Below are 20,016 nucleotides of genomic sequence, written 5' to 3'. Positions count from 1 at the left end.
AAAAACTACAAATCCCAGAGTGGAAAGTCAAAAACTCCCAACATTGCAGTTAGTTATGCATGGATCTGGGAAACTTGGCAAGGAGTCCAAAAGCCTGGGGAGCTCGGCTGTGCAGGGTCTACACTTTAATACACTTTAATAGTGTAAACTTTGGTCCTGAGTTATTGTGCAACTGAGCACCTCATAACAATAATAAGAATTCAGGACAAATGTGAACGCTTATCCTGTTTTTTACTTGTACAGGAGGTGTACTGAAAGCCACATTAGTTATAATACCTGTATGTATTGAAACGTAGATAATGTAATTGTTCAATGCAGTTTAAGAATCACTATTGCTGTTTGGTCATGATTAGCTTATGTTTAGGGTTCAAGTTACCTATAAATGTAAAAATGTTTTCGATTTTTCTTTAACCCCCAACTGAAATGTATATTTTTGAATGTGTATCTTTTTCTTTTCCAGGCAACAGAGCCTTTTCTCCCAAAACTAGTCTGCTTCTTGAAAAACCACGCGACACAGATAACTAGCACTGTTGCCAATATTCTTTTTGGATAATAAACATAAGACTGCCAAGTGCATACTGTAAAATTAGAAATAATGTTAAGGACCTTGTTGAAAAATAAAATAGATAGTTGCTGTCTACATGTGATTTGTGAAGCAGATTCAATTTGGTGTGTGACTTCATCTTGTGTAATGTTGCCCACCCTAGCTGTACACTGTACATACACTTACTGACAAAGTATTTGAATAACAGAGGAAGTTGATGAAAATTATTTATGCTTTTTGAAGAACACTTTTGGTTAAACTATTGTGCCTGATATTTGCCAGATCCAGTAAGTGGAATGACAGCCAAAAGGTTGGGTATAGTACCTTCTAAAATGACATATATAGTGTACAAATTGTGCTAGTACAACGGAAGGTGGCTGTCATTTGTTTGTGTGGCTATGTGCAGTGCACGGCTGCTTCAAGTTTAGTACTCTTGCCTAAACCATTTTAACAAAATACCTCCACCAGGTGTTTTATCTATTTCAGGCATGTCACACTTTTTTATGGGGCCTGATTAAAGCGTCCCCTTGAGTCGGACGGCCCCCGGCTGTCTGACGTCACAGTGGGCGTGTGCGTCGGATGGCTGGGGGCGGTCCCATTTTCGCATGTGTAAAATCTGCCGGCACAGTGGGTAAATTTGCGCCGCAGTGAATGGGTTAAGCAAAATGAAGAGGAGCCCTTAGGACTAAGTTTAACATTTTTTTAAAGTTAAAAAAAATATGTACTACATAGATAGAACAAACTCCAGGATTGAGAGCAAATTAGGAGAAATGATTGATATATCCGCTTACAGCATCCACCTGGCCTATACAAACAGAATTCCCCTTAGTGTAGACCAATGAACCGGTGCGATACCTAGGGATTCAGATACATACCTATTCTGACGTGGTAATAAGAGGGAATTATGGGAAAGCAGTGCAGCTTTTGACAGAGGTGATAGAGAGTTGGATACGGTTACCTCTCTCATTGATGGGCTGAATAATTCTGATGAAAATGATTGTCCTCCCCAGATTTATTTTCCTGTTTGTCATTATACCAATACTATTATCAAAAACCGTATTTTGCACTTTGCACACACTTATGACTCGCTTGGTCTGGGCTGGGAAATAACCATGCGGAGGATGGGGAACATTAATCCCTCCCTTATATGATGGGTGGGGTGGATGCACCAGACCTTGTAATATACTATAGGGCATCGCAGATCATGCATGCATATTATTGGATTCACAGCCTGCCACTTCTCCCACATTTGTACTGGGAGAGGGAAGTAGCTGACCCGTTATCGCTCCCATGCTACCTGCTAAGCATAACACGGCGTAAATTCCGCATAATTGACCCTGTTGGCACTACGCATTACCTACTTAAGAAAACGGCGGATGAAAGGCGGATTCCGCTACTGTATTCGCCAAAGCTCCCAATAGAGTGGTGCACATGGTTTCCCGTAAGTGGAGATAGGGCAATAACGTGGACACTGCAAAGGGTAAAAATACACAACATGGGAGACTTCTTCAAAGATGGAACCATGATAACTTGGGAAGTGGTCCAAGACTCGATACCTGAGGCAACACTGATCACCAGATATAAGTGCCATAGAGCATGCCAGTCACTGTGGGCGCTGTTGGGTGCAGACAGAGCAGAACTGCCTGAAAAAAAAAACTGACATATTTTCTCCATGCAACCTGCACGGCCTGCGGGATTTCAACACTATGTAAACTTATGCAACATAGTGATTATCCACCAAATAGAAAGGCGCAGCGGGAATGGCAGGAGGACTTGGGCGTAATAAAAACAGACAAGCAATGGGCATGCTGGTGCTCAATCACTAAGAGCATATCGCAAAATGGCAGACATCACCTGGTGCACTTTAAATATCTCAAAAGAGATACAGCCTGCGAGGTGATGAGAAATGTGTAAGATGCGGTGCTGAGAATGCTGGGTTTGGCCATCTTGCTTGGTCCTGTCCTGAGATACACGCATTCTGGTTAAAAGTGGCAAATGAGCTCCTGAGGATTGTGAGGCAACCAGTTCCAGACTCTCCAATGCTAGCCTTACTGGGTCTAGACTGCGACGTACCAAAACAACACAGAAGGTTAGTGGCAACAGGTCTGCTGCTGGCAAACAGACGAGTTGCGATGCACTGGATGAGAGGCTCGGTTCTGATGATCCCGGAATGATACGCAGATATGCCCTATTGTAATACCAATGCAGACACATTTAATGCCTTGATGCCAATTGGAAGCTTGTTTCCGGTCCAGGGAAGACATGGCTTGGCAGTTTGGGCTGGACTGTTCCCATGAAGCACAGGGTCAGACTGATTTGCATAAAGCCATGTCTGAACTGGGGTGGCAGAGTGGGCTAAAGAACGGTGATGGATTAAACCCTGATCTTTTGACTGGGTGTGAGTGTTTGATTGATTCAGATGCTCTGTCCATCACCATCCCCTTTTGTACCGTTGATGCCAATTCGTAGCAGACCACGTGACACAAGGAGACCATTTAAGACTTACCTACACAGTAGAGCAGAAACCCAGAATGATACGAATGTCCAGCAACCAGAAGAACAGGAATGGGATGGGGGAGGTGAAGATATTAGATAAGGGAATTGGGGCCCATGCATGCTGCGATAGCAAGGCCACAGCTGTACTAAAGCCGGAAGTTTTATCCCATTAAGCAGATTGTGAGACCCAGGCATGCACTGACAAAGTACAATACCTGATATAGTTACGAGATGTATATGTGAAGATTGGAGTTGCAACCCTAACAATGATTTTTCAGAGATGCCTGTTTCTGTTTCCATGGAGAAGAGTGCTACCCCTATGCCACATGTAAATGCTTGCTTTATGTTTATACTGTAAATCGTGTCAACAGCAACAAACTGTACTTTATTTGAAAATGATAAATATATTTTCTTTTTTTAAAGATAATCAATCAATCAGTCATTTGTTAAACGCACTACATACCCGCAAGGGTCTCAAGGCGCTGGGGGGGGGGAGGTAGGGGCCAATACTGATCGAACAGCCAGTTCCTTAAGTATCCTCCTGAAGGTCAGCAGGTCTTGGGTCTGTCGTAGGCTCAGTGGGAGGGTGTTCCATGTCTTGGCGGCGAGGTGGGAGAAGGATCTCCCGCCGGTGGTTGTTCTTCGGATGCGTGGGACGGTGGCGAGTGAGAGGTCGGCGGAGCGGAGCTGGCGGTTGGGGGTGTAGAAGGAGAGCCGTTAGTTGAGGTAGGCTGGTCTGGTCTTGTGGAGTGCCTTGTGTGCATGGATGAAGAGCTTGAAGGATATCCTCTTCTTGACGGGAGCCAGTGTAGGTTTCTCAGGTAGGGGTGATGTGGCCATGTCGTGGTACATCGAGGATCAGTCGTGCCGAGGCGTTTTGGATGCGCTGTAGTCGATTGATGAGCTTGATTGGGGCTCCCGCGTAGAGGGCGTTTCCGTAGTCGAGTCTCCTGCTAACAAGTGCCTGGGTGACTGTCTTTCTTGTGTCTGTCAGGATCCATCTGTAGATCTTGCAGAGCATGCGGAGGGTGTTGAAGCAGGAGAAGGAGACGGCATTGACTTGCTTGGTCATTAAGAGCGTTGAGTCGAGGATGATTCCCAGGTTGCGTACGTGATTGGTGGGGGTCGGGGCTGCCTCCAGTGCCGTGGGCCACCATGAGTCATCCCAGGCTGACGGTTTGGAGCCAAGGATGAGGAACTCCGTCTTGTCTGAGTTCAGCTTCAGACGGCTGATCTTCATCCAGTCGGCAACGGCCTTCATTCCTTCATGGAGGTTGGCTTTGGCGGTGATGGGGTCCTTGGTGAGGGAGAGGATCAGTTGAGTGTCATCGGCGTAGGAGATTATGTTGAGGTTGTGCTGTCAGGCGACGTATGTGAGCGGGGCCATGTAAATTTTGAACAGTGTCAAGCTGAGGGAGGATCATTGAGGTACACCCCAGATGATCTCGGAGGCTTCGGAACGGAACGGGGCGAGGCGGACGCTCTGGGTTCTGCCGGTGAGGAAGGAGATGGTCCATTCCAGAGCCTTGTCTCGGATCCCTGCGGCATGGAGGCGTGCGCATAGTGTGTGGTGGCAGACGGTGTCGAAGGCGGCGGAGAGGTTTAGGAGGATGAGCGCTGCAGTCTCCCCGTTGTCTATCAGGGTCCTGATGTCGTCGGTGGCGGCGATGAGGGCGGTCTAGGTGCTGTTGTTGCTGCTGAACCCTGACTGGGAACGGTCCAGGATTGTGTTCTCTTTGAGGTATCGGGTTAGCTGTCTGTTAACGATTTTCTCGATGACCTTGGCCGGGAAGGGGAGCAGAGAGATGGGTCAGAAGTTCTTGAGGTCTCTTGGGTGTGCCTTGGGTTTTTTGAGTAGGGCGTTGATCTCGGCATGTTTCCAGCTCTCTGGGAAGGTCGCGGTCTCAAGGGAGAGATTGATGACTTTGCGTAGGTGGGGTGCGATGGAGCTACTTGTTTTGTTGAAGATGTGGTGCGGGAATGAGTCTGACGGTGAGCCGGAGTGGATTGTGCTCATGGTCTTGATGGTGTCATCGACACTCATGCTGGTCCAGGCGAGCAAGGGGATGTGGTTGATGGTGTGCGGAGGGTCTGTTGTGTTGCTCTCTGCTGGGGCTGTCTGGGTGTTGAAGCTGTCGTGGATGTCTGCTATTTTGTGGTGGAAGAAGGTGGCGAGGGAGTCGCATAGGGCTTGCGACGGCGGGATGTCGTTGGTGTTGGAGAGTTCCTTCCCGATGTTGAAGAGCTCCTTGCTGTTGTGTGCTTTGTTGTCGAGGCGGTCTTTGAAGGAGGTCTTCTTGGCAGCCCTGATGAGGTGGTGGTGGTTGCGGACGGCGTCCTTGTGTGCTGCGTGGCAGTCCGGAGTTTGTTCACTGTGCCATTTCTTCTCTAGTTTCCGGCAGGCTTGCTTGGAATTTAGGAGTTCTGGTGTGAACCAGCTGGCCCTCTTGCTGGTGTCTCTGTGGGGGGTTTCTTCAGCAGGGCGAGGGTGTTGGCGCAGTCCTCGATCCAGCGTCTGAGGTTGTGGGCAGTGACGTCGGTGTTGGAGGGTTCGGGGGGTGGGCGGAGAGCAAGGTTTGCATGTAGTTGGTCTTCGGTGATTTTGCTCCAGCAGCGGCGGGGGATCTGTTGGGTGCGGTGGTGTGTGGAGGGTTTCTGGAAGGTGAAGTGGATGCAGCGGTGGACGGTCTAGAGGAGTTCGGTGGTGTGGCTGACGGAGACGTGCGGGCTTGAGGAGAAGACGGGGTCGAGCGTGTGGCCGGTGGAGTGGGTGGGCGTTGTGACAAGTTGTCTCAGTCTGAGGTTGGCGAGGTTATCGATCAGGGGGCCAGGGGTTCTTACGCTGGGCGAGGTCCAGGCGCGGGCAGGCGCAGACAGGCTTGCCGTGCACCAGTGGCGCGACCACGCAGCGCCCGGCATGTGTGGGGAGGTGGGAGTGAGGAGCAGATAGGAGGCGGGAGGCGGGGGCAGCGAATGGGCAGTCAGGGGGTGGAGCCACAGGGCTGGGCAGTCAGGGGGCAGAGCCACAGGGGACGCAGTTGCGGGGGCGGTGAGGGGCAACGAAGGAAACTGAAGGCAAAAGGGCACAACAATTGAGGGGGAAACGAGTGGCACAGAGGGCAGAAAGGTCACAAAAAGGGCAAAAAGGTCACAAGAATACAGGGGGAAACAAGTGGAACAGAAGACAAAAAGGTCACATGAAGGGCAAAAAGGTCGCAGAAAACAGGGGAAACGAGTGGCACAGAGGGCAAAAGGTCACAAGAAAGGGCAGAAATGTCACAAAAAACAGGGGGAAGCGATTGGCACAGAAGGCAGAGAGTTCACAGAAATGCAGGGGCAGCTAAGCAACAGAAGGCAAAAACGGGCAGAGAGACACAGAGGCCGCGGGGGGAGCAGAAGGAAAAACTGGGCAGAGAGACACGGGGGCAGCGAGGGGTGCAGAAGGGAAACCAGGCAGAGAGACATGGGGCAGCGAGGGAGAGAACGGGCACAGGCGGTGCTGTGCGGAGGGGAGCGACCTACCTGGAAGGGTCAAGGGTCGCTCTCCTCACTGTGCAGCGGCCGGCCTATATGGGGAGGTGGGATGGAGGAGCAGCTGGGAGGCAGGAGGTGGGGGTAGCGAATGGGCAGTCAGGGGGGCGGGGAAGCAGGGGCGAGGGATGACGAAGAAAACAGAAGGCAAAAGGGCACAACAATTAAGGGGGAAACGAGTGGCACAGAGGCAGAAAGGTCCCAGGAAAGGGCAGATATGGTCACAAAATATGTGGGGAAATGAGTGGCACAGAGGCAGAAAGATCCCAAAAAAAGGGCAGAAAAGGTCACAAAAAACGGGGGGAAACGAGTGGCACAAAGGCAGAAAGGTCCCAAGAAAGGGCAGAAAAGGTCACAAAAAATGGGGGGAAATGAGTGGCACAGAGGGCAAAAAGGTCACAAGAAAGGGTAGAAAGTTCACAAAAAACAGGGGGAAACGAGTGGCACAGATGCACAAAGGTCACAAGAAAGAGCAGAAGAGGTCACAAAAAATGGGGGGAAACGAGTGGCACAGAGGCAGAAAGGTCCCAAGAAAGGGCAGAAAAAGTCACAAAAAACGGGGGGAAATGAGTGGCACAGAGGAACAAAGGTCACAAGAAAGAGCAGAAGAGGTCACAAAAACTGGGGGGAAACGACTGGCACAGATGCACAAAAGGTCACAAGAAAGGATAGAAAAAGGTCACAAAAAACGGGGGGAAAGGAGTGGCACAGATGCACAAAGGTCACAAGAAAGGGCAGAAAAGGTCGCAAAAAATGGGGGGAAACGAGTGGCACAGAGACAGAAAGGTCCCAAGAAGGGCAGAAAAGGTCACAAAAAATGGGGGGAAACGAGTGGCACAGAGGGCGCAAAGGTCACAAGAAAGGGCAGAAGAGGTCACAAAAATGGGGGGAAACGAGTGGCACAGATGCACAAAAGGTCACAAGAAAGCATAGAAAAAGGTCACAAAAAACGGGGGGAAACGAGTGGCACAGAGGCAGAAAGGTCCCAAGAAAGGGCAGAAAAGGTCACAAAAAACGGGAAGAAATGAGTGGCACAGAGGCAGAAAGGTCCCAAGAAAGGACAGAAAAGGTCACAAAAACCAGTGGGAAACGAGTGGCACAGAGACACAAAGGTCACAGAAATGCAGGGGCAGCTAGGCAACAGAAGGCAAAAATGGGCAGAGAGACATGGGGGCCGCGAGGGGAGCAGAAGGAAAAACCGGGCAGGGAGACACGGGGGCAGCGAGGGGAGCAGAAGGGAAACCGGGCAGAGAGACACGGGGCAGTGAGGGAAAGAACGGGCACAGGCAGTGCTGTGCGGAGGGGGAGCAACCTACCTGAAAGGGTCAAGGGTAAACATAGACAGACTAACTCAGCACAGCCAGCATCTGGCACAATTTAGGGCCAGATGTAGGAGAGGAAATACCGGTCGGTAACGGCCGATTTCGGCCCTTACTGACCGGTATTTAGGATTCTGCATGTAGGGGCCAGCATTTTACAGAATCGGTAAATTTACCGATTCTGTAAATTTACCGATTCTGAAAAATACCGAATCGGTAACTTTACCGATTCGGTAATTCCACATGTAGGTGACACTCCTGAGAGTGCCACAGGCCCTTATGAGTCGGTATTTTACCACCCAATCCTATTGGGTGGTAAAATACCGAATTCAGGTATGCATGCACATCTGCGCATGCACACCTGTGCCATGTGACACACAGACATGCCCTTAGGGCATGTATGTGTGCCACATGGCACACATGCCTGTATTTGGGGTGCTAGAGGGTGTCAAACTGACACCCCCTGCACCCTTGCAGGATTCGGTATTTACTGGTTCGGTAAATACCGAATCGGTATTGCCCATTGATTCCTATGGGCTTCAAGGCCCATAGGAATCAATGGGCCATACCGATTCGGTATTTACCAAATCGGTAAATACCGAATATTACCGATTCGGCAATTCAAATTTAAGAATTACCTACATCTCCCACCTTCATATTTACCAATTCATGAATACCGAATCGGTAAAATTCGGTATTTATGAATCGGTAAATAGGAATTATCTACATCTGGCACTTAGTTGTATTAGCCATATTTGCTGCCTCGTATTTAATAAACAAAGCTAATACGTCTTGCTTTTATAAAGTAATTATTCAGCAACTGGCTTTGCAAACTGCTGGTTTGTAAAGAATGCTTTCAAAAGGTAAAAGAAATGTTAAAATATGTTATGGTATGTTATGTTATGGATATTTGTAGCAAAAAACACAGTTGATGGACAGAATGTAGAACAATGTCATACATTCACCCAGTACAAGGATCTGGGCCTAAATCCATCGTTTTTTTGCACTCCACACCACCCTGGGTTAGACACTGGCTATATGCAAATCAGCTCTGACCCTGTGCCTCATGGGAACAGTCCAGTCCGAACTACCAAGCCATGTCTTTCCCAGACCGGAATCAAGCATCCAAGGACCGGTTTCTGGCTATCAGCCTTCATCAGCCTGGATAGCTTGACTCCAGTGGTGTGGAGAGCCTTGGACTCACGTCTGAGCATCCCCAGCACACTCGGGGTGAAATTGCAAAAAACACAGTTGATGGACAGAATGTAGAACAATGTCATACATTCACCCCAGTACAAGGATCTGGGCCTAAATCCATCGTTGTTTTGCACTCCACACCACCCTGGGTTAGACACTGGCTATATGCAAATCAGCTCTGACCCTGTGCCTCATGGGAACAGTCCAGTCCGAACTACCAAGCCATGTCTTTCCCAGACCGGAATCAAGCATCCAAGGACCGGTTTCTGGCTATCAGCCTTCATCAGCCTGGATAGCTTGACTCCAGTGGTGTGGAGAGCCTGGGACTCACGTCTGAGCATCCCCAGCACACTCGGGTGAAATTGCAAAAAACACAGTTGATGGACAGAATGTAGAACAATGTCATACATTCACCCAAGTACAAGGATCTGGGCCTAAATCCATCGTTTTTTTGCACTCCACACCACCCTGGGTTAGACACTGGCTATATGCAAATCAGCTCTGACCCTGTGCCTCATGGGAACAGTCCAGTCCGAACTACCAAGCCATGTCTTTCCCAGACCGGAATCAAGCATCCAAGGACCGGTTTCTGGCTATCAGCCTTCATCAGACTGGATAGCTTGACTCCAGTGGTGTGGAGAGCCTGGGACTCACGTCTGAGCATCCCCAGCACACTCGGGGTGAAATTGCAAAAAACACAGTTGATGGACAGAATGTAGAACAATGTCATACATTCACCCCAGTACAAGGATCTGGGCCTAAATCCATCGTTTTTTTGCACTCCACACCACCCTGGGTTAGACACTGGCTATATACAAATCAGCTCTGACCCTGTGCCTCATGGGAACAGTCCAGTCCAAACTACCAAGCCATGTCTTTCCCAGACCGGAATCAAGCAACCAAGGACCGGTTTCTGGCTATCAGCCTTCATCAGCCTGGATAGCTTGACTCCAGTGGTGTGGAGAGCCTGGGACTCACGTCTGAGCATCCCCAGCACACTCGGGGGGGAAATTGCAAAAAACACAGTTGATGGACAGAATGTAGAACAATGTCATACATTCACCCCAGTACAAGGATCTGGGCCTAAATCCATCGGTTTTTTTGCACTCCACACCACCCTGGGTTAGACACTGGCTATATGCAAATCAGCTCTGACCCTGTGCCTCATGGGAACAGTTCAGTCCGAACTACCAAGCCATGTCTTTCCCAGACCGGAATCAAGCATCCAAGGACCGGTTTCTGGCTATCAGCCTTCATCAGCCTGAATAGCTTGACTCCAGTGGTGTGGAGAGCCTGGGACTCACGTCTGAGCATCCCCAGCACACTCGGGTGAAATTGCAAAAAACACAGTTGATGGACAGAATGTAGAACAATGTCATACATTCACCCCAGTACAAGGATCTGGGCCTAAATCCATCATTTTTTTGCACTCCACACCACCCTGGGTTAGACACTGGCTATATGCAAATCAGCTCTGACCCTGTGCCTCATGGGAACAGTCCAGTCCGAACTACCAAGCCATGTCTTTCCCAGACCGGAATCAAGCATCCAAGGACCGGTTTCTGGCTATCAGCCTTCATCAGCCTGGATAGCTTGACTCCAGTGGTGTGGAGAGCCTTGGACTCACGTCTGTGCATCCCCAGCACACTCGGGGTGAAATTGCAAAAAACACAGTTGATGGACAGAATGTAGAACAATGTCATACATTCACCCCAGTACAAGGATCTGGGCCTAAATACATCGTTGTTTTGCACTCCACACCACCCTGGGTTAGACACTGGCTATATGCAAATCAGCTCTGACCCTGTGCCTCATGGGAACAGTCCAGTCCGAACTACCAAGCCATGTCTTTCCCAGACCGGAATCAAGCATCCAAGGACCGGTTTCTGGCTATCAGCCTTCATCAGCCTGGATAGCTTGACTCCAGTGGTGTGGAGAGCCTTGGACTCACGTCTGAGCATCCCCAGCACACTCGGGGTGAAATTGCAAAAAACACAGTTGATGGACAGAATGTAGAACAATGTCATACATTCACCCCAGTACAAGGATCTGGGCCTAAATCCATCGTTTTTTTGCACTCCACACCACCCTGGGTTAGACACTGGCTATATGCAAATCAGCTCTGACCCTGTGCCTCATGGGAACAGTCCAGTTCGAACTACCAAGCCATGTCTTTCCCAGACCGGAATCAAGCATCGAAGGACCGGTTTCTGGCTATCAGCCTTCATCAGCCTGGATAGCTTGACTTCAGTGGTGTGGAGAGCCTGGGACTCACGTCTGAGCATCCCCAGCACACTCGGGTGAAATTGCAAAAAACACAGTTGATGGACAGAATGTAGAACAATGTCATACATTCACCCAAGTACAAGGATCTGGGCCTAAATCCATCGTTTTTTTGCACTCCACACCACCCTGGGTTAGACACTGGCTATATGCAAATCAGCTCTGACCCTGTGCCTCATGGGAACAGTCCAGTCCGAACTACCAAGCCATGTCTTTCCCAGACCGGAATCAAGCATCCAAGGACCGGTTTCTGGCTATCAGCCTTCATCAGACTGGATAGCTTGACTCCAGTGGTGTGGAGAGCCTGGGACTCACGTCTGAGCATCCCCAGCACACTCGGGGTGAAATTGCAAAAAACACAGTTGATGGACAGAATGTAGAACAATGTCATACATTCACCCCAGTACAAGGATCTGGGCCTAAATCCATCGTTTTTTTGCACTCCACACCACCCTGGGTTAGACACTGGCTATATACAAATCAGCTCTGACCCTGTGCCTCATGGGAACAGTCCAGTCCAAACTACCAAGCCATGTCTTTCCCAGACCGGAATCAAGCAACCAAGGACCGGTTTCTGGCTATCAGCCTTCATCAGCCTGGATAGCTTGACTCCAGTGGTGTGGAGAGCCTGGGACTCACGTCTGAGCATCCCCAGCACACTCGGGGTGAAATTGCAAAAAACACAGTTGATGGACAGAATGTAGAACAATGTCATACATTCACCCCAGTACAAGGATCTGGGCCTAAATCCATCATTTTTTGCACTCCACACCACCCTGGGTTAGACACTGGCTATATGCAAATCAGCTCTGACCCTGTGCCTCATGGGAACAGTCCAGTCCGAACTACCAAGCCATGTCTTTCCCAGACCGGAATCAAGCATCCAAGGACCGGTTTCTGGCTATCAGCCTTCATCAGCCTGGATAGCTTGACTCCAGTGGTGTGGAGAGCCTGGGACTCACGTCTGAGCATCCCCAGCACACTCGGGTGAAATTGCAAAAAACACAGTTGATGGACAGAATGTAGAACAATGTCATACATTCACCCCAGTACAAGGATCTGGGCCTAAATCCATCGTTTTTTTGCACTCCACACCACCCTGGGTTAGACACTGGCTATATGCAAATCAGCTCTGACCCTGTGCCTCATGGGAACAGTTCAGTCCGAACTACCAAGCCATGTCTTTCCCAGACCGGAATCAAGCATCCAAGGACCGGTTTCTGGCTATCAGCCTTCATCAGCCTGGATAGCTTGACTCCAGTGGTGAGGAGAGCCTGGGACTCACGTCTGAGCATCCCCAGCACACTCGGGTGAAATTGCAAAAAACACAGTTGATGGACAGAATGTAGAACAATGTCATACATTCACCCCAGTACAAGGATCTGGGCCTAAATCCATCGTTTTTTTGTACTCCACACCACCCTGGGTTAGACACTGGCTATATGCAAATCAGCTCTGACCATGTGCCTCATGGGAACAGTCCAGTCCGAACTACCAAGCCATGTCTTTCCCAGACCGGAATCAAGCATCCAAGGACCGGTTTCTGGCTATCAGCCTTCATCAGCCTGGATAGCTTGACTCCAGTGGGTGGAGAGCCTTTGACTCACGTCTGTGCATCCCCAGCACACTCGGGGTGAAATTGCAAAAAACACAGTTGATGGACAGAATGTAGAACAATGTCATACATTCACCCCAGTACAAGGATCTGGGCCTAAATCCATCGTTGTTTTGCACTCCACACCACCCTGGGTTAGACACTGGCTATATGCAAATCAGCTCTAACCCTGTGCCTCATGGGAACAGTCCAGTCCGAACTACCAAGCCATGTCTTTCCCAGACCGGAATCAAGCATCCAAGGACTGGTTTCTGGCTATCAGCCTTCATCAGCCTGGATAGCTTGACTCCAGTGGTGTGGAGAGCCTGGGACTCACGTCTGAGCATCCCCAGCACACTCGGGGGGAAATTGCAAAAAACACAGTTGATGGACAGAATGTAGAACAATGTCATACATTCACCCCAGTACAAGGATCTGGGCCTAAATCCATCGTTTTTTTTGCACTCCACACCACCCTGGGTTAGACACTGGCTATATGCAAATCAGCTCTGACCCTGTGCCTCATGGGAACAGTTCAGTCCGAACTACCAAGCCATGTCTTTCCCAGACCGGAATCAAGCATCCAAGGACCGGTTTCTGGCTATCAGCCTTCATCAGCCTGGATAGCTTGACTCCAGTGGTGTGGAGAGCCTGGGACTCACGTCTGAGCATCCCCAGCACACTCGGGTGAAATTGCAAAAAACACAGTTGATGGACAGAATGTAGAACAATGTCATACATTCACCCCAGTACAAGGATCTGGGCCTAAATCCATCGTTTTTTTGCACTCCACACCACCCTGGGTTAGACACTGGCTATATGCAAATCAGCTCTGACCCTGTGCCTCATGGGAACAGTCCAGTCCGAACTACCAAGCCATGTCTTTCCCAGACCGGAATCAAGCATCCAAGGACCGGTTTCTGGCTATCAGCCTTCATCAGCCTGGATAGCTTGACTCCAGTGGTGTGGAGAGCCTTGGACTCACGTCTGTGCATCCCCAGCACACTCGGGGTGAAATTGCAAAAAACACAGTTGATGGACAGAATGTAGAACAATGTCATACATTCACCCCAGTACAAGGATCTGGGCCTAAATACATCGTTGTTTTGCACTCCACACCACCCTGGGTTAGACACTGGCTATATGCAAATCAGCTCTGACCCTGTGCCTCATGGGAACAGTCCAGTCCGAACTACCAAGCCATGTCTTTCCCAGACCGGAATCAAGCATCCAAGGACCGGTTTCTGGCTATCAGCCTTCATCAGCCTGGATAGCTTGACTCCAGTGGTGTGGAGAGCCTTGGACTCACGTCTGAGCATCCCCAGCACACTCGGGGTGAAATTGCAAAAAACACAGTTGATGGACAGAATGTAGAACAATGTCATACATTCACCCCAGTACAAGGATCTGGGCCTGAATCCATCGTTGTTTTGCACTCCACACCACCCTGGGTTAGACACTGGCTATATGCAAATCAGCTCTGACCCTGTGCCTCATGGGAACAGTCCAGTCCGAACTACCAAGCCATGTCTTTCCCAGACCGGAATCAAGCATCCAAGGACCAGTTTCTGGCTATAAGCCTTCATCAGCCTGGATAGCTTGACTCCAGTGGTGTGGAGAGCCTGGGACTCACGTCTGAGCATCCCCAGCACACTCGGGGTGAAATTGCAAAAAACACAGTTGATGGACAGAATGTAGAACAATGTCATACATTCACCCCAGTACAAGGATCTGGGCCTAAATCCATCGTTTTTTTGCACTCCACACCACCCTGGGTTAGACACTGGCTATATGCAAATCAGCTCTGACCCTGTGCCTCATGGGAACAGTCCAGTTCGAACTACCAAGCCATGTCTTTCCCAGACCGGAATCAAGCATCGAAGGACCGGTTTCTGGCTATCAGCCTTCATCAGCCTGGATAGCTTGACTTCAGTGGTGTGGAGAGCCTGGGACTCACGTCTGAGCATCCCCAGCACACTCGGGTGAAATTGCAAAAAACACAGTTGATGGACAGAATGTAGAACAATGTCATACATTCACCCAAGTACAAGGATCTGGGCCTAAATCCATCGTTTTTTTGCACTCCACACCACCCTGGGTTAGACACTGGCTATATGCAAATCAGCTCTGACCCTGTGCCTCATGGGAACAGTCCAGTCCGAACTACCAAGCCATGTCTTTCCCAGACCGGAATCAAGCATCCAAGGACCGGTTTCTGGCTATCAGCCTTCATCAGACTGGATAGCTTGACTCCAGTGGTGTGGAGAGCCTGGGACTCACGTCTGAGCATCCCCAGCACACTCGGGGTGAAATTGCAAAAAACACAGTTGATGGACAGAATGTAGAACAATGTCATACATTCACCCCAGTACAAGGATCTGGGCCTAAATCCATCGTTTTTTTGCACTCCACACCACCCTGGGTTAGACACTGGCTATATACAAATCAGCTCTGACCCTGTGCCTCATGGGAACAGTCCAGTCCAAACTACCAAGCCATGTCTTTCCCAGACCGGAATCAAGCAACCAAGGACCGGTTTCTGGCTATCAGCCTTCATCAGCCTGGATAGCTTGACTCCAGTGGTGTGGAGAGCCTGGGACTCACGTCTGAGCATCCCCAGCACACTCGGGGTGAAATTGCAAAAAACACAGTTGATGGACAGAATGTAGAACAATGTCATACATTCACCCCAGTACAAGGATCTGGGCCTAAATCCATCATTTTTTGCACTCCACACCACCCTGGGTTAGACACTGGCTATATGCAAATCAGCTCTGACCCTGTGCCTCATGGGAACAGTCCAGTCCGAACTACCAAGCCATGTCTTTCCCAGACCGGAATCAAGCATCCAAGGACCGGTTTCTGGCTATCAGCCTTCATCAGCCTGGATAGCTTGACTCCAGTGGTGTGGAGAGCCTGGGACTCACGTCTGAGCATCCCCAGCACACTCGGGTGAAATTGCAAAAAACACAGTTGATGGACAGAATGTAGAACAATGTCATACATTCACCCCAGTACAAGGATCTGGGCCTAAATCCATCGTTTTTTTTGCACTCCACACCACCCTGGGTTAGACACTGGCTATATGCAAATCAGCTCTGACCCTGTGCCTCATGGGAACAGTTCAGTCCGAACTACCAAGCCATGTCTTTCCCAGACCGGAATCAAGCATCCAAGGACCGGTTTCTGGCTATCAGCCTTCATCAGCCTGGATAGCTTGACTCCAGTGGTGAGGAGAGCCTGGGACTCACGTCTGAGCTTCCCCAGCACACTCGGGTGAAAATGCAAAAAACACAGTTGATGGACAGAATGTAGAACAATGTCATACATTCACCCCAGTACAAGGATCTGGGCCTAAAACCATCGTTTTTTTGCACTCCACACCACCCTGGGTTAGACACTGGCTATATGCAAATCAGCTCTGACCATGTGCCTCATGGGAACAGTCCAGTCCGAACTACCAAGCCATGTCTTTCCCAGACCGGAATCAAGCATCCAAGGACCGGTTTCTGGCTATCAGCCTTCATCAGCCTGGATAGCTTGACTCCAGTGGGTGGAGAGCCTTTGACTCACGTCTGTGCATCCCCAGCACACTCGGGGTGAAATTGCAAAAAACACAGTTGATGGACAGAATGTAGAACAATGTCATACATTCACCCCAGTACAAGGATCTGGGCCTAAATCCATCGTTGTTTTGCACTCCACACCACCCTGGGTTAGACACTGGCTATATGCAAATCAGCTCTAACCCTGTGCCTCATGGGAACAGTCCAGTCCGAACTACCAAGCCATGTCTTTCCCAGACCGGAATCAAGCATCCAAGGACCGGTTTCTGGCTATCAGCCTTCATCAGCCTGGATAGCTTGACTCCAGTGGTGTGGAGAGCCTTGGACTCACGTCTGAGCATCCCCAGCACACTCGGGGTGAAATTGCAAAAAACACAGTTGATGGACAGAATGTAGAACAATGTCATACATTCACCCCAGTACAAGGATCTGGGCCTAAATCCATCGTTGTTTTGCACTCCACACCACCCTGGGTTAGACACTGGCTATATGCAAATCAGCTCTGACCCTGTGCCTCATGGGAACAGTCCAGTCCGAACTACCAAGCCATGTCTTTCCCAGACCGGAATCAAGCATCCAAGGACCGGTTTCTGGCTATCAGCCTTCATCAGCCTGGATAGCTTGATTCCAGTGGTGTGGAGAGCCTGGGACTCACGTCTGAGCATCCCCAGCACACTTTGGGTGAAATTGCAAAAAACACAGTTGATGGACAGAATGTAGAACAATGTCATACATTCACCCCAGTACAAGGATCTGGGCCTAAATTCATCGTTTTATTGCACTCCACACCACCCTGGGTTAGACACTGGCTATATGCAAATCAGCTCTGACCCTGTGCCTCATGGGAACAGTCCAGTCCGAACTACCAAGCCATGTCTTTCCCAGACCGGAATCAAGCATCCAAGGACCGGTTTCTGGCTATCAGCCTTCATCAGCCTGGATAGCTTGACTCCAGTGGTGTGGAGAGCCTTGGACTCACGTCTGAGCATCCCCAGCACACTCGGGGTGAAATTGCAAAAAACACAGTTGATGGACAGAATGTAGAACAATGTCATACATTCACCCCAGTACAAGGATCTGGGCCTGAATCCATCGTTGTTTTGCACTCCACACCACCCTGGGTTAGACACTGGCTATATGCAAATCAGCTCTGACCCTGTGCCTCATGGGAACAGTCCAGTCCGAACTACCAAGCCATGTCTTTCCCAGACCGGAATCAAGCATCCAAGGACCAGTTTCTGGCTATAAGCCTTCATCAGCCTGGATAGCTTGACTCCAGTGGTGTGGAGAGCCTGGGACTCACGTCTGAGCATCCCCAGCACACTCGGGGTGAAATTGCAAAAAACACAGTTGATGGACAGAATGTAGAACAATGTCATACATTCACCCCAGTACAAGGATCTGGGCCTAAATCCATCGTTTTTTTGCACTCCACACCACCCTGGGTTAGACACTGGCTATATGCAAATCAGCTCTGACCCTGTGCCTCATGGGAACAGTCCAGTTCGAACTACCAAGCCATGTCTTTCCCAGACCGGAATCAAGCATCGAAGGACCGGTTTCTGGCTATCAGCCTTCATCAGCCTGGATAGCTTGACTTCAGTGGTGTGGAGAGCCTGGGACTCACGTCTGAGCATCCCCAGCACACTCGGGTGAAATTGCAAAAAACACAGTTGATGGACAGAATGTAGAACAATGTCATACATTCACCCAAGTACAAGGATCTGGGCCTAAATCCATCGTTTTTTTGCACTCCACACCACCCTGGGTTAGACACTGGCTATATGCAAATCAGCTCTGACCCTGTGCCTCATGGGAACAGTCCAGTCCGAACTACCAAGCCATGTCTTTCCCAGACCGGAATCAAGCATCCAAGGACCGGTTTCTGGCTATCAGCCTTCATCAGACTGGATAGCTTGACTCCAGTGGTGTGGAGAGCCTGGGACTCACGTCTGAGCATCCCCAGCACACTCGGGGTGAAATTGCAAAAAACACAGTTGATGGACAGAATGTAGAACAATGTCATACATTCACCCCAGTACAAGGATCTGGGCCTAAATCCATCGTTTTTTTGCACTCCACACCACCCTGGGTTAGACACTGGCTATATACAAATCAGCTCTGACCCTGTGCCTCATGGGAACAGTCCAGTCCAAACTACCAAGCCATGTCTTTCCCAGACCGGAATCAAGCAACCAAGGACCGGTTTCTGGCTATCAGCCTTCATCAGCCTGGATAGCTTGACTCCAGTGGTGTGGAGAGCCTGGGACTCACGTCTGAGCATCCCCAGCACACTCGGGGTGAAATTGCAAAAAACACAGTTGATGGACAGAATGTAGAACAATGTCATACATTCACCCCAGTACAAGGATCTGGGCCTAAATCCATCATTTTTTGCACTCCACACCACCCTGGGTTAGACACTGGCTATATGCAAATCAGCTCTGACCCTGTGCCTCATGGGAACAGTCCAGTCCGAACTACCAAGCCATGTCTTTCCCAGACCGGAATCAAGCATCCAAGGACCGGTTTCTGGCTATCAGCCTTCATCAGCCTGGATAGCTTGACTCCAGTGGTGTGGAGAGCCTGGGACTCACGTCTGAGCATCCCCAGCACACTCGGGTGAAATTGCAAAAAACACAGTTGATGGACAGAATGTAGAACAATGTCATACATTCACCCCAGTACAAGGATCTGGGCCTAAATCCATCGTTTTTTTTGCACTCCACACCACCCTGGGTTAGACACTGGCTATATGCAAATCAGCTCTGACCCTGTGCCTCATGGGAACAGTTCAGTCCGAACTACCAAGCCATGTCTTTCCCAGACCGGAATCAAGCATCCAAGGACCGGTTTCTGGCTATCAGCCTTCATCAGCCTGGATAGCTTGACTCCAGTGGTGAGGAGAGCCTGGGACTCACGTCTGAGCTTCCCCAGCACACTCGGGTGAAAATGCAAAAAACACAGTTGATGGACAGAATGTAGAACAATGTCATACATTCACCCCAGTACAAGGATCTGGGCCTAAATCCATCGTTTTTTTGCACTCCACACCACCCTGGGTTAGACACTGGCTATATGCAAATCAGCTCTGACCATGTGCCTCATGGGAACAGTCCAGTCCGAACTACCAAGCCATGTCTTTCCCAGACCGGAATCAAGCATCCAAGGACCGGTTTCTGGCTATCAGCCTTCATCAGCCTGGATAGCTTGACTCCAGTGGGTGGAGAGCCTTTGACTCACGTCTGTGCATCCCCAGCACACTCGGGGTGAAATTGCAAAAAACACAGTTGATGGACAGAATGTAGAACAATGTCATACATTCACCCCAGTACAAGGATCTGGGCCTAAATCCATCGTTGTTTTGCACTCCACACCACCCTGGGTTAGACACTGGCTATATGCAAATCAGCTCTAACCCTGTGCCTCATGGGAACAGTCCAGTCCGAACTACCAAGCCATGTCTTTCCCAGACCGGAATCAAGC

General features: G+C 49.8%; 1 protein-coding gene across 2 annotated transcripts in view; it reads left to right on the top strand.

Moving 5' to 3' along the window:
• LOC144761751 (uncharacterized) overlaps positions 1-20,016 on the top strand; it is a 1,311,126-nt gene that overhangs the window by 124,866 nt on the left and 1,166,244 nt on the right. The window contains exon 13 of one of the 2 annotated variants that reach the window (XM_078647003.1): positions 461-588. The exons of the other annotated variant lie outside the window; for it this stretch is intronic. Coding sequence (XP_078503129.1) covers positions 461-553 — 93 coding nt within the window. The 3' untranslated portion in view covers positions 554-588. Of the gene's footprint in view, positions 1-460; positions 589-20,016 lie in introns of those variants that run through there. 2 annotated transcript variants of the gene reach the window in all.

This window comes from Lissotriton helveticus, chromosome 6, assembly GCF_964261635.1.
Source record: "Lissotriton helveticus chromosome 6, aLisHel1.1, whole genome shotgun sequence".
Lineage (NCBI taxonomy): Eukaryota > Metazoa > Chordata > Amphibia > Caudata > Salamandridae > Lissotriton > Lissotriton helveticus.
This window is presented reverse-complemented; position numbering and strand designations above follow the sequence as displayed.